A 14,422-nucleotide genomic window follows, 5' to 3' on the forward strand; every position below is an offset into this window, starting at 1 on the left:
TGTTGGTGGGAATATAAATTGATACAGCCACTACGGAGAACAGTAGGAGGTTCCTCAAAGAACTCAAATAGAACTACCATACGACCCAGCAATCCCACTACTGGGCGTATATCCTGAGAAAACCATAATTCAAAAAGAGTCGGTACCAGAATGTTCACTGCAGCACCATTTACAATAGCAAGGACATGGAAGCAACCTAAGTGTCCAGTGACAGATGAATGGATAAAGAAGATGTGGCATATATATACAATGGAATATTACTCAGCCATAAAAAGAAACAAAATTGAGCTATTTGTAGTGAGGTGAATGGACCTAGAGTCTGTCATACAGACTGAAGTAACAGAAAGAGAAAAACAAATACCGTATGCTAACACATATATATGGAATCTAAAAAAAAAGTGGTTCTGAAGAACCTAGGGGCAGGACAGGAATGAAGATGCAGATGTAAAGAATGGACCTGAGGACATGGGGAGGGGGAAGGGTAAGCTGGGACGAAGTGAGAGAGTGGCATGGACATACACTACCAAATGTCAAATAGATAGCTAGTGGGAAGCAGCCGCATAGCACAGGGAAATCAGCTCTGTGCTTTGTGACCACCTAGAGGGGTGGGATAGGGAGGGTGGGAGGGAGACACAAGAGGGAGGGAATATGGGAATGTGTGTATACACATAGCTGATTCACTTTGTTATACAGCAGAAACACATCATTGTAAAGCAATTATACTCCAATAAAGATGTAAAAAAAAAAAGAAGACGTAATACTACTGCACACTTAACAGACTATAGTATAGTATAAACATAATTTTTTTTTTTTTTTGGCAGTACGCGGGCCTCTCACTGCCGCAGCCTCTCCCATTGCGGAGCACAGGCTCCGGACGCGCAGGCTCAGTGGCCATGGCTCACGGGCCCAGCTGCTCCGCGGCACGTGGGATCCTCCCGGACCGGGGCACGAACCCGCGCCCCCTGCATCAGCAGGCAGACTCTCAACCACTGCGCCACCAGGGAAGCCCTAAACATAATTTTTATAACACTGGGAAACCAAAAATTCATGTGACTGGTTTACTGTGATATTCACTTTATTGCAATACTAGCTTTATTACAGTGGTCTAGAACTGAACCCACAATGTCTCCAAGGTATGTTTGTACTAAGAGTTACCTGTCTACTTCGAGGCCAAATTACTATATATATCACATAGTAATTTGGCCTTGAAGTAGACCAAATTTCTTGTTCTCTACAGAAATTTAAGAGATTGACTTATCCCTTCAAATGGTAAGCACTGTTGTTTAACAGTCTGTGTCCGATAATTCCAACATCTCATGCAGGTCTGTTTCTGTTGTCTTGTTTGCGCTGGCTGCTGCTTGTGGAGTCTTCTTTACTTGTATGCCTGGTTATTCAAGCAGATGAATCCTTGAGTTTAAATAATGAAGGTAGAAATAATCTGAGGCTTAGAATGCAGTACCTTTCTTTGTTTTCTTCTGCTAAGCTAGCTCCTGAGAACACTATCCAGTCCAGGATCTCCTTAATTTCAGACTACTCAAGTGATATAAACCAGGCCTAGAAGTCTATAAGAAGACTGGTTTACTACACGTGTACTATTATTCTGAAAACTGCTAAGCATCTGGGTACCAGGAGAATATAAGAAAGGTTATTAGACATCCCATCTTGAGCAGACTTGCATTCAGATATTTGTCTCTCTCACTTCTCAAGGTTCTCGAAATCTTAGTTCATCATCTTAAGTGTCTCTTCTGAATTGTCTAATGTCCCCAAGGTTGAATACAGATTTCAGCTTTCGGTACTAGGTTTATTTCTCTGTTTCCACCTTCTCTTAGATTTGGTCTAGTTATATTCCACACTATGTTGTTATTTCTTTGAAGTTTTCAATGGTTTTTTAACATTTCACTTGCCCATCCCCCACCATGGGAGCGTTAATGTGACTAACCTGTGCCATCAATAGAGGCTTTTATCTTCGAGGAACTTAAAAAATTACCTTAAAGTCAATTTTAAGTTGTTATTTCTATTTCTTCTGAAGGGAATCAATCTCCTGGTTGTACACTTCAGTTGCTTTCTAAAGTTACTTTTCTCATATTCCCCAACATTTAAGTTAACTTCTCTGCACCCTTCCCTGTCTAGTGGTTTTGTTGTTGCTTCCTCTTAAGATGCTACCCAATGCCCTATATACTCTGATTTGGGGGAACATGAAGTTTTCCCGGCCCTGCATTAATGCCAGGATTGTTATGCCTACTTCTTTCTGTTGGTTCTTTCATCCACCTCAAAAGTTTCCTCTCACATGCACATAGATCAGTACTAAGTCAAAGACTTCAGAGGGCCATTCTGTAGGTCTCTAAAGCACACACATTCTCTCTTTCTCTCTCATGCTCCCTTCTTTCCAGTATTCTGTTCCACAAATTCTAATCACCTGTCCAATCTGTCTCTTAAACTCAGTGAGACTAGCATTCTCTACCTGAATTCCTTGTCACTGAGCTGTCACTGGAAACTGCCTAAGGAGGAGGCTGGAGCAATTGTAGAACTCATCTTGTTTATTTTCCTTCTTTCAGGGATCATAATCCTACCATGCCTATTAAGTTGCCTAGTTTTTTTGTTGCTAGAGAGAGAAAGGGTAAATCCAGTCCCTGTTACTCCATCATGTGCAGCAGTGGAAATCTTTTTTTTTTTAATTACAAAAGTAATATTACTAAAAATTGGAAAAACAAAGAAAACTTATCCACAACTGTAATATCTTAATACAGTCATTATCATATTCTTCCATTTCCTTCTCTTATTTGTTTCTAGTTTCTATATAGATGTAATCATGGCATACCTACAGTTTTGTGGCTCATTTTATTTTCAAGCAGCAATACTTCTCTTAACTATAATTTTAACAACTATATAATATCCCATATATCAAAAGGAAGTAACCAATTGTACAACTCTTCTGCTATGGGGCATCTGTTGTTTAGTGTTCCCAAAGCTTTTTGCTATATTACATTTCCTTAATTCACTTTCTATTACTACTACTCCTTTGAAACTCTAATGTCACTGCCTAATCTATACACTCAATACTTTTCTTTGCCTGTTCTCTTTGACTGATTTGGTAAAATTTGATACTTAGTGCAGTTCTTCCCAATCAGTTCCAAAAGAATTAAGTTCTAATGCCTTCAGGTATCTGCTGTAAGTAATGAATTAACTTCTGGGCTATGCATTTAGAATGACAGTAGCTATGTGCCAGCCTTCGGAGAACCGATAAAATGGTCACTGAAATCACTTTCTGTATGGCTTGATTCTCACTGTGGGAAAAAGCTGCTAGAGTAATCTTAAAAACTTTTTTCTTCTCTTGATATGAATAATATTACTTTGACAGTTTTTCTCAAAGCTATCTATTTGAACGCCTCATCTCTATTTCTTCCAATCTCTGCCCTAATAAATACTGAGTCTTAGGCCTTCAGTTACTTTTTATAAGTTTCTTAAAAACTTTTATCTGATAAACACTACTACCTGGATGATCCCTGATTTTATTTGCTTTTGATAGAAAGCTTGACTCTATAGTTTCTAACCACCTACCTGGAATTGTTTGCCTATGTATCCTCCAACTCAATAAGCCAAATGTTGAGTTCATCGTCTCATCCTCCCAATCCCCAACATGTTTTTCATTCAGATATGCCCATTTAAATTAATGGTAACATAATTTACTCAATCACTAAGGTTCAAAACCTGTTACTGTTCAAACCTCCCTAGTTTATTATATATAGTCAGTTACAACGTTCTGCTAATTTTTCCTTTGTAGTAGTTCCCTTCCTCACTCAAGTGAAAGAAATTAGAAAATTAACTTCAAGCTTTCATGGCCTCATGGCTGAGGCATTATGATTTCAGGACTCTTCATTTCAATCCATCAAAAACACCAGACTCATCATCTTAAATCACAACTTTCATCACATTACTTCTAAATCAGGTCTACTAGTTAGGTATCCCTCTAAGCAAGGTGAGAAGATGGTCAAAGCAGTGTTTCTCAAACTCTCCTGTGCATAAAAAGTACTTGCGGATCTTGCTAAAATGTAGATTTATCATTCAACAAGTCTGGGAGGGGTCTGTAATTCTGTATGTCTAACATGCTCCCAAGTGATGCCACTGCTGCTGGTTCATGAACCATGCTTTAAACAGCGAGAATCTGGGACTTCCCTGGTTGTCCAGTGGTTAGGGCTACATGCTTCCACTGCAGGGGGCACAGGTTTGATCCTTGCTCAGGGAACTAAGATCCTGTATGCCGTGCAGTGTGGCCAAAAATAAATAAATAAATAAATATTAAACAGTAAGAATCTGAGAATAAAAGAAGAGAGATGAGAAGAAGTACAATGCTGTACACTAAGTTTGCATTTCCAGCAATATAAAGCTCAAATTCCCCATCTTAATATTTAGATTACTTTAAAGTGGTCCTGCTCTACCTTTCTAGCCTTTAATTCTTGTATTTTATATAAATCCTTTGAACAATCAACAAATTACTCAGTGGTCCCGCAGAGGACACTTGGCAATGTTGAGAGACATTCTAACTTGTTGAAACTTAAGGAACTGCTACTAGCATCTAGTGCGTAGAGGTCATGGATACTGCTGAACAGTCTACAATGCACAGGACAGCTCATCACAAGAATTCTAGCCCAAAAGTTCAACAATGCCAATTCTGAAGAAACTCTGCCCTAATATATGCTGTTTTCTGCCTCCCTGCGTTGGCTCATTCTCCTCCCTATACTTCTTTCCTTTTTGCCTACCTAAAACCTATCCACCATTCAAGGACTGGCTCAACTACTTTTCTACATAACATTTCTAAACTACAGAGTTTATTTATCCATTCCTATACCCTACTTAAATAACATTTAGTGTATTACTGCTACATACCAGAAACTCTTACAGGCTTTAGGGATATAAAGTTAAATTTTAAAGTGCACGGTTGCAGTCCACCATAAATTTATAGTGAAGAAGACATACAATAAGCATTATGTTAATTGCTACAACACAGATAAGCTCAAGATACAAAGGCAAAAGAGCAAAAAAACCCCATCAAATTGCAGAGGGGTAGATATTTCAAGAATGGCTTCCAAAAGGATGTGGTTTGGGGCTTCCCTGGTGGCACAGTGGTTAAGAATCCACCTGCCAATGCAGGGGACACGGGTTCAAGCTCTGGCCCAGGAAGATCCCACATGCCACGAAGCAACTAAGCCCGTGCGCCACAACTACTGAGCCTCCACTCTAGAGCCCGCGTGCCACAACTACTGAGCCTGCATGCCTAGAGCCCATGCTCCACAACAGGAGAAGCCACCGCAATGAGAAGCCCGCGTACCACAACGAAGAGTAGCCCCCGCTCGCCACAACTAGAGAAAGCCCGGGTGCAGCAACGAAGACCCAAGGCAGCCAAAAATAAATAAAATAAATTTATTTTAAAAAAAAAAAAGGATGTGGTTTGATGAGTAGTAGTTAAATAGAAGAATCTAGAAGAAAGAGACAGGAGGAAAAAGGTGGCAATTCAGGCATAAGAAAACTACACATGTAAAAATATAGGTGTTAATGAAGTGTAAATAGTTAATTATGATTATAAAATTTGGGTTGCTGGGAGAAGTAGAGCAAGGAGTGGAATAGATGAAGTTAGAGAAGAAGACCCAGCTAAAAGCGTGACTAGTCTTATACTACCAACAGTCGAGTTTTAAACCACTGAGTATTGTGTTAATTTAAGGGGAATTACTAAAATTTAAAGCAAAAAGTCTTATTCACGAGTTCTCTCTTCTACATGCGAACTATTTATCTATTTTTTCTTGACACTGAATTTTTCTGTGACTTTTTTTACCCCAATGGCTTGCACTTGATTTTTCAGATATTTATGCCCTGCCTTCCAATCAAAACAGGTCTCAAAGGTATCAATTTTGTAAACATAAGTTATATTTTTCCCACAGCTCCTAGGGCAGGCTCTTAAACATTAGAGTCTTCAAATATTTAATGTTATTTCTATTTTTAAATAGTATTTCTCAACATGAAAAAATATATAACATATTTGGACAAAATTTCTTTCCTGCACATCAGTGACCCTGAAATCATGCCATTAAATATTAGAGGCTGTGTAGTTATTTGGTTCTCTGGAAGCAGACACTGAGATCAAATGAGGAGTACAAAAGGCTTATTAGGGAACAACATCTGGGAGAAAAGTGAAGAAGGACTGAGTAGGGAAAGCTATCAGCAGACCTTACAAAGTCCCTGACAGGCAAACAGGCAGATTCATAGCAAAGACCACCCATTAAAGGAGTTCCACTCTGGGTGGAAATGGCTACAGTTGCTTTTACTCCTTAATCCTCCTTCTAGTATTATAAAAGTACTCACCAGCTATTCCAAATTGGTTTACCTTTCACTGCAGGTGACTATTTTAATGCTAATAAGCTCTTCCTAAATTCTGCTATAAACTTTAATAGTTTTCAGATAGGAAAAGGCAGAAGATCTTTCAGTGCAAGCAACAGACCAAGATTCAAATAGCTATGCAAATCCGCAACAGCAGAAATAAAATCTGATTTGAAAAACAAACATGAGATGTCAATGGCTCTAAGACCACAGTCACTTAAAAAATGGAAAAGCTTATTTAAAGATGGTAATTTAAAGGTTGAAAATTTGAGGGGAAATAATGAAAATAAATGTCAAAGAATCTCAGCACTTAGTATTATAAATAAAAAACAATCTTTCATGAAGAAAGTAAAAGAGTTATAAATTACACAGCTTTATACAGATACACAGATAGATAGGGACAAGATTTAGTTTAAACTGAGAGTCTAGAATCATAGAATTTTATGACAGAACTTGAAAAAACATATCTGAATTATTTTATTTTAAACCTACATTTATATATAATTTCAATTATTTTAAGTTCTTGAAAATACTTTTACAATAATCCTCACCACACCACCAAAATATGCAATTTAAGTACACCTACCTAATACAGTTACAGTTGTAGAGGACTGAGCATTTCCAAGTGGGAAGGTAACAGCTTTGCATATATATTGTCCAGAATCAGAGAATCCTATGTTATGTAGAGTAATTGTTGCATCATTAAGTGAATAGTTTTTAAACAAGACTCTTCCCTGATATTCTCCTTGAACAGAGAATCCATATTGAGGATGATGAACTGCAACAGTCTGTGCACTTTTGCCATGTATCTTCTCCCATAAAATTTGTGTTATAGTTTCATTTCCTTCAATTAAACACTTCAGCGAAACATTCTTTCCCCATACTGCTGTGACATGTGGCTCCACAATAACTGGTCCAGCTAAGGCACCTAAGGAAAAACAAAAAAGCGTAGTTCTTAAAAATGAAAAAACGTTACATTAACATATTATCAAATTCCCTCCCTTCCTGTTTTCCTCTTCCTTCTTCTCCTTGTGTAAGTACACACACACACACACACACACACACACACACTGACACTAATGACCGAGTAACAGGAAGGACTGAAAAGAGCTAGATGTTCCCAGGGCTGGATCTAAGACCCAAAGAATGATTCTCAGGTGAATCAAATAATCACCAATATGTGTTCCAGTGGAAAAGCACTAGATTGGGCCAAGAGTAAGCTTAAGAGCAGGTCCTTCCCCAGTCAAGCCACCAGGTAAGGTCCCAGCCCTAGCTGACACCCTGACTGCAGCCTTGTGAGAGACTCTGAAACAAAGGACCCAGCTGATCTATGCCTAGATTCCTGACCCAAAGAAACTGAGAGGTGATAAATATATGCTGTTTTAATACTATTAAATTTTAGGGTATTTTGTTACTCAGCAACAGATAATTAACACATTTAGGATCTGTCAAACCAAATATAATACCAAAGTTTCTTCCTTTGGAGAGTTCCTCTACCAAAAATCTGTATAAAAGACTTCATTAAAGATAGACCAATTGCCAGAAAACATGAATTCAAAAAACACATATAAATGTGAAATTAAGTTTTTCTATCTCACAGATGAAAAAAAACTATTCTACAAGCAAAAGTTAAAATAAAATGATACCAAACTTCACTTTTATAATAATGATTTCCTTCCTAAAAGCAATGGATGAAATATAAATCATTTTTAGGAACATAGGACTAATACTCATGAATACTAAACTCAAGCAAGATGATCTTCACTAACAGGTATATTAGAACATATATAACAAATCCTTGGAGAGTTTACAACTTACATACATGTCCTGGCAAAATAAATGCTCAAACTAAAAAGTAAACCAATATAAGCACTTGAATATAGAAACTGTATAAATACCTTTAAAATTTAGAGTTATGTCTAGTTAATATTTTTAAATAAATACAAAAATGCAGAAAAGTATCACTTAAAAAGATAACCAAGAAAAATGTGTTTAAACATATTCAACAGTTCTAAACAACAAAACCTTTACACAATATTATTTCCATGAATAATATTTTTTCCTTCTTGGGAAGAAAAAAACCATAAATGAGTATATTAGATAGATACATACATGGATACATACATAGCTAGATAGCTAGATAAGAGGGCAAACTTTACCACCCAAGAGATGATTGAGGATATTACAAAAAAGGACTGACAATTCACACTGACCATACTTAACAGCTATGGCAGAAAAAGGCTTTCTTTTAGCCACTCCACCAAAAAAGTATCAAGTCCAAAAAATGTACCATCATTATGTAATTATGCTTTACATAATATGTAATTATGCTTTCAAGCATAATTACAAAGCTTTTAAAATTTAACCTAAAACATATAAAATATGAAAGTATTCTAATGCATTTTAACAAGCTATTGTAAGCCTAGTACTATACCCAAAACTATGCAAATGAAAGGGCAATTTACAAATATTGAAAATTTCATATAATATTATGAAAGAACACACAGCTCTTTATTTAAAGAAAAAGACACAATGACCAAGTAGGATATTCAAGAATGTAAGGATATTTTTAAACTATTCATCACACTGAATGGTCACGTAACTTTCTCATCTGATGCCAAAAAGACATTTAATAGAATTCAATATTCATTATCTAATTTTTTAATTAATTAATTTAATTTTTGGCTGCGTTGGATCTTTGTTGCTGCACGCAGGCTTTCTCTAGTTGCGGCAAGCAGGGGCTACGCTTTGTTGTGCTGCACAGGCTTCTCATTGTGGTGGCTTCTCTTGTTGTGGAGCACGGGCTCTAGGCACACGGGCTTCAGTAGTTGTGGCACACAGACTCAGTAGTTGTGGCTCACGGGCTCTAGAGTGCAGGCTCAGTAGTTGTGGCGCACGGGCTTAGTTGCTCCACAGCATGTGGGATCTTCCCAGACCAGGACTCGAACTTGTGTCCCCTGCATTGGCAGGTGGATTTTTAACCACTGTGCCACCAGGGAAGCCCTCATTATCTGATTTTTAAAAAATAAGTAACAACTGAGAAAAGGAGTCTTAATAATAAAGTAGATTTTTCTCAAATCAATGGCCATCACAACGCTAAAATTTAAAAGGGGGCATGGTTATTAATGAAAGACCAAGACAAGATGGTGCACTGTCATCATCATCATTCAACTTAGACTAGAAATTCCCATTCAATGAGACAAGAAAAGGAAAGAAGGAAGAATAAGAATAAGAAAGGAAAAGACAAAATTATTATTTGAAAAACCTATTACTAGAAAAACCTAAGAAGGCCAAGTAAAGTGCTATTAGGACAAATAATGTGGTTGCTTGCAAACCATGCAAACTGTATACAAAATGTATATTCATCATGCCATAACAAGTGATAACCTTTACAAACTTACTGTAGAAAAAGTCAATATTTGCAAAATATTAACATTTAAAACACCCATGAATAATGTTGTAAAGAATCTAGAAACCTGAGACATTAACTTGAGTAAATGGAAGATATGTTCCTGAGAAGAAAGACGTAATACCTACTACTTAGACAGCAAATCTCTCCATGTTAGCACACAAATTCAATGCAACTTCAGTAAAAACCATGACAAAACTTATTGAAACTAGAATAGGGACACTATGTTTAAAAAAAAAACCCACAATAGCACAGTAAAGGGGAGAAAGAATACTAAAGTAAAAATAATAAAAACCTTAATGTCTTAAAACAATTCAAAGTACACAAACAGATCAACATATAGAATGGCATACAATATGTAATATGTTGTACAAGTGGGGAAATAATGAATTAGTCAAGACATGATGAAAGGACAAGAGCTAATATTTGGAAATAGATCTACCCCTGCTTTACTAAACACACACACGCACACACACACACACACAAATCCAGATGGACTGAAGATATAAATGTAAAAAAATGAGCCACATATTCCATATATACTGACAATAATTTTTTATATACTCTGGAAGATAAACATTAGTTACTCTAAGGAGGGACACTACTAAGGATTAAAGAAAGAACTTTTAGTTTTTACTTTGTGTTCTTCTTTGATGTCAGAATCACAGTAAATAATGTTCAAAATAAAAGCAAATAAAAAATACAGAATCATCTTCCTCAGGTGGAAGCAGAAAAGAGAAAAGATAAAAGAAGTATTATGGACTGAATGTTTGTGTTCCTCCAAAATGTATATATTGAATACCTAACTGGTGGTGGGGTCTTTTTGTGGTAATTAGGTTATATGAGGGCAGGGCCCACAGGCTGGCATTAGTGTCCTCATAAGAAAAGGAAGAGAGAGTAAAGCTCTCTCTCCCTCTCTGTGAGGACAAAGCAAGAAGGCGGATGTCTACAAGTCAGGAAAGGGTCCTCAACACCCTCTGCTTGCACCTTGATCTTGAATTTCTCAAACTCACAGAACTATAAAAAATAAATGCCAGATGTTTAAGCCAACCAGTCTATAGTGTTTTGTTATAGCAATCCCACCTTACTAAGACATTAAGTATCAGAATTAACTTGAAGGGACAGTGCTAATGATATCTCCTTACAACTTAAGAATAACAGCTTATGGGGTAGCAATACTTTTATCAGGCAGAACAGACTTTAAAACAAAATCCAGAGCAAAAGACAAAGGAGGACATCATATAATGATAAAGGGATCAATCCAAGAAGCAGAGGTAACATTTGTAAACATATATGCACCTAATATAGGAGCACCTAATAGGAGCACCTAAATATATAAAGCAAATAATAATAGACACAAAGGAAAAAACTGACAAAATATGGTAACAGTATGGGATTATAATACCCTACTTACATCAATGAATAGATCATCCAGACAGAAAACCAATAAGGAAACAGTGGTCTTAAATGACATATTAGACCAGATGGACTTAATAGATATCTACAGAATACATATCTCATCCCAATACAGAATACACATTCTTTTCAAGTGCACATGGAACTTTCTCCAGGAAAAAACACATGCTAGGCCACAAAAAGGTCTCAGTAAATTTAACAGATTGAAATTATATCAAGCATCCTTTCTGACCACAATGGTATGAAACTAGAAATTAATTACAAAAAGAAAAATGGAAAAAATACAAACACGTGGAGACTGAACATGCTACCAGAAACAAATCACAAAAAAGAACACCACAATGTGTCCATGAACAAATCAAAGAGGAAATCAAAAAATATCTTGAGACAAGTGAAAACAGAAACAAAACTTTCCAAAATCCATGGGACACAGTAAAAGCAGTTCCAAGAGAAGATACAAGCCAACCTCAAGAAACAAGAAAAGTCTCAAACAACCTAACTTTCCATCTAACAGAATTAAAAAAGAAGACAAAGCCCAAAGGTAGCTAGTAGAAGGAGGAAAATAATAAAGATCAGAGCAGAAATAAATAAAATAGAGACCGAAAAAAAAAAACCCAAAAAAAACCCACCAACAGAAAAGACCAATGAAACCAAGAGCTGGGTTTTTGAACAGAGAAACAAAACTTATAAACCTTTAGTCACAATCTTCCAGAAAAAGAGAGCCCAAATAAAATTAGAAACAAAAGAAAAGTTACAGCCAACATCACAGAAGTACAACAAACAATCATAATACCACAGTTATACACCAACAAATTGAACAACCCCCCAAAAATGGATAAATTCCTAGACATTGCAATCTTCTAAGACCGAATCAGGAACAAATAAATAGAAAATATGGACAAACCAATTACGAGTAATGAAATTGAATCAGTAATCAAAAAACTCCAAAAAAACTAAAGCCCAGGACCAGACAGCTTCACAGGGCAATTCTACCAAACATTTAAAGAGTCAGTACCTATCCTTCTCAAACTATTCCAAAAAGCTAAAGAGCAGAGAACACTCTGAAACTCATTCTGCAAGGCCAGCTTTACCCTCATACCAAAATCAGAAAAAGACACGACAAAAAAAGAAAACTGCAGGCCAGTATCTCTGATGAACACAGATGCAAAAATCCTCAACAAAATATTAGCAAACAGAATTCAACAACACATAAAAAGGACCATACATCATGATCAAGCAGTATTTCAGGATGCAAGGATGGTCCAATATCTGCAAATCAATCAATGTGATACACCACATTAACAAAGTGAAGGGTAAGAAAAGCACATGATCATCTCAACAGATGCAAAAAAAAAAAAAAGCATTTAACATCTATTTACGATAAACTCTCAACAAATTTGGTAAAGAGGGTACATACCTAAACATAATAAAGGACATTTACGACAAACCCACAGCTAATATCATACTCAATGGTAAAAAGCTAAAAGCTTTTCCTTTAAGATCAGGGACAAAACAAGCATGCACACTCTTGACACTTCTATTTAACATAATATTGAAAGTCCTAGCCACAGCAATCACACAAGAAGAAGAAATAAAGGCATTCCATTTGGAAAGGGATAAGGAAAACTGTCATTGCAGATGGCATGCTACTATATATAGAAAACACTGAAGTCTCCACCAAAAAAAATTAGAAATAATAGATTCAGTGAAGTTGCACGTTACATAATCAATATACAAAAACTGGCAGATTTCTATACACAATGATAAACTATCAGAAATAGAAATTAAGAAAACAATTCCATTTACAATTGCACCAAAAAGAATAAACACCAGCAGTGCAAGAGTGTTCCCTTTTCTCCACACCCTCTCCAGCATTTATTGTTTCTAGATTTTTTGATGATGGCCATTCTGACTGGTGTGATAATTGATACAGCCACTATGGAGAACAGTATGGAGGTTCCTTAAAAAACTACAAATAGAACTACCATACGACCCAGCAATCCCACTACTGGGCATATACCCTGAGAAAACCATAATTCAAAAAGAGTCATGTACCAAAATGTTCATTGCAGCTCTATTTACAATAGCCAGGAGATGGAAGCAACCTAAGTGTCCATCATCGGATGAATGGATAAAGAAGATGTGGCACATATATACAATGGAATATTACTCAGCCATAAAAAGAAATGAAATTGAGTTATGTGTAGTGAGGTGGATGGACGTAGAGTCTGTCATACAGAGTGAAGTAAATCATAAAGAGAAAAACAAATACTGTATGCTAACACATATATATGGAATCTAAGAAAAAAAAAAAAGGTCATGAAGAACCTAGGGGTAAGACCGGAATGGAGACGCAGACCCACTAGAAAATAGACTTGAGGATGTGGGGAGGGGGAAGGGTAGGCTGTGATAAAGTGAGAGAGTGGCATGGATGTATATACACTACCAAACATAGAATAGATAGCTAGTGGGAAGCAGCCGCATAGCACAGGGAGATCACCTCGGTGCTTTGTGACCACCTAGGGCGGTGGGATAGGGAGGGTGGGAGGGAGGGAGATGCAAGAGGGAAGAGATATGGGAACATGTGTATATGTATAACTGATTCACTTTGTTATAAAGCAGAAACTAACACACCATTGTAAAGCAATTATACTCCAATAAAGATGTTAAAAAAAAGAATATTGTATAGGCAGTTTTATATCTTTATCCAATAAAATGATTCAGAATTTTCAAAAACAAAAGAATAAAACACCTAGGAATAAATTTAACCAAGGACAGGAATTCCCTGGCAGTCCAGTGGTTAGAGCTACCAAGGGCCCGGATTCGATCTCTGGTCAGGGAACTAAGATCCCACAAGCTGCATGGTGTGGCCATAAAATTAAAAAATTAATTTAACCAAGAAGGTGAAGACCTGTACGTTGAAAGCTATAAGACACTGATAAAAGAAATTTAAAAAGACGCAAATAAATGGAAAGATATCCCATGTTCATGGATTGTTAAAATACCCATACTACCCAAAGCAATCTATAGGCTCAATACAATTTCTATCAAAATTCCAGTGGCATATTTCACAGAACTAGAATAAATAATCTTAAAATTCATATGGAACCACAAAAGAACCCTAACAGCCTAAGCAATTAAAAAAAAAAAGCTGGAGGTATCACACTCCTTGACTTCCGACTATACTACAAAGCCACAATAATCAGAACACTATGGTATTGGTATAAA

The 14,422-nt window shown here is 36.5% G+C and overlaps 1 protein-coding gene across 2 annotated transcripts in view; it reads right to left on the reverse strand.

Moving 5' to 3' along the window:
• NECTIN3 (nectin cell adhesion molecule 3) overlaps positions 1 to 14,422 on the reverse strand; it is a 145,537-nt gene that overhangs the window by 88,420 nt on the left and 42,695 nt on the right. For both annotated transcript variants that reach the window (XM_033855849.2, XM_033855848.2), the window contains exon 2: positions 6,956 to 7,297. In XM_033855849.2, the coding sequence (XP_033711740.1) occupies positions 6,956 to 7,297 (342 nt within the window). The remainder of the gene's footprint in view (positions 1 to 6,955; positions 7,298 to 14,422) is intronic.

This window comes from Tursiops truncatus, chromosome 4 (assembly GCF_011762595.2).
Source record: "Tursiops truncatus isolate mTurTru1 chromosome 4, mTurTru1.mat.Y, whole genome shotgun sequence".
Taxonomy (NCBI): Eukaryota; Metazoa; Chordata; class Mammalia; order Artiodactyla; family Delphinidae; genus Tursiops; species Tursiops truncatus.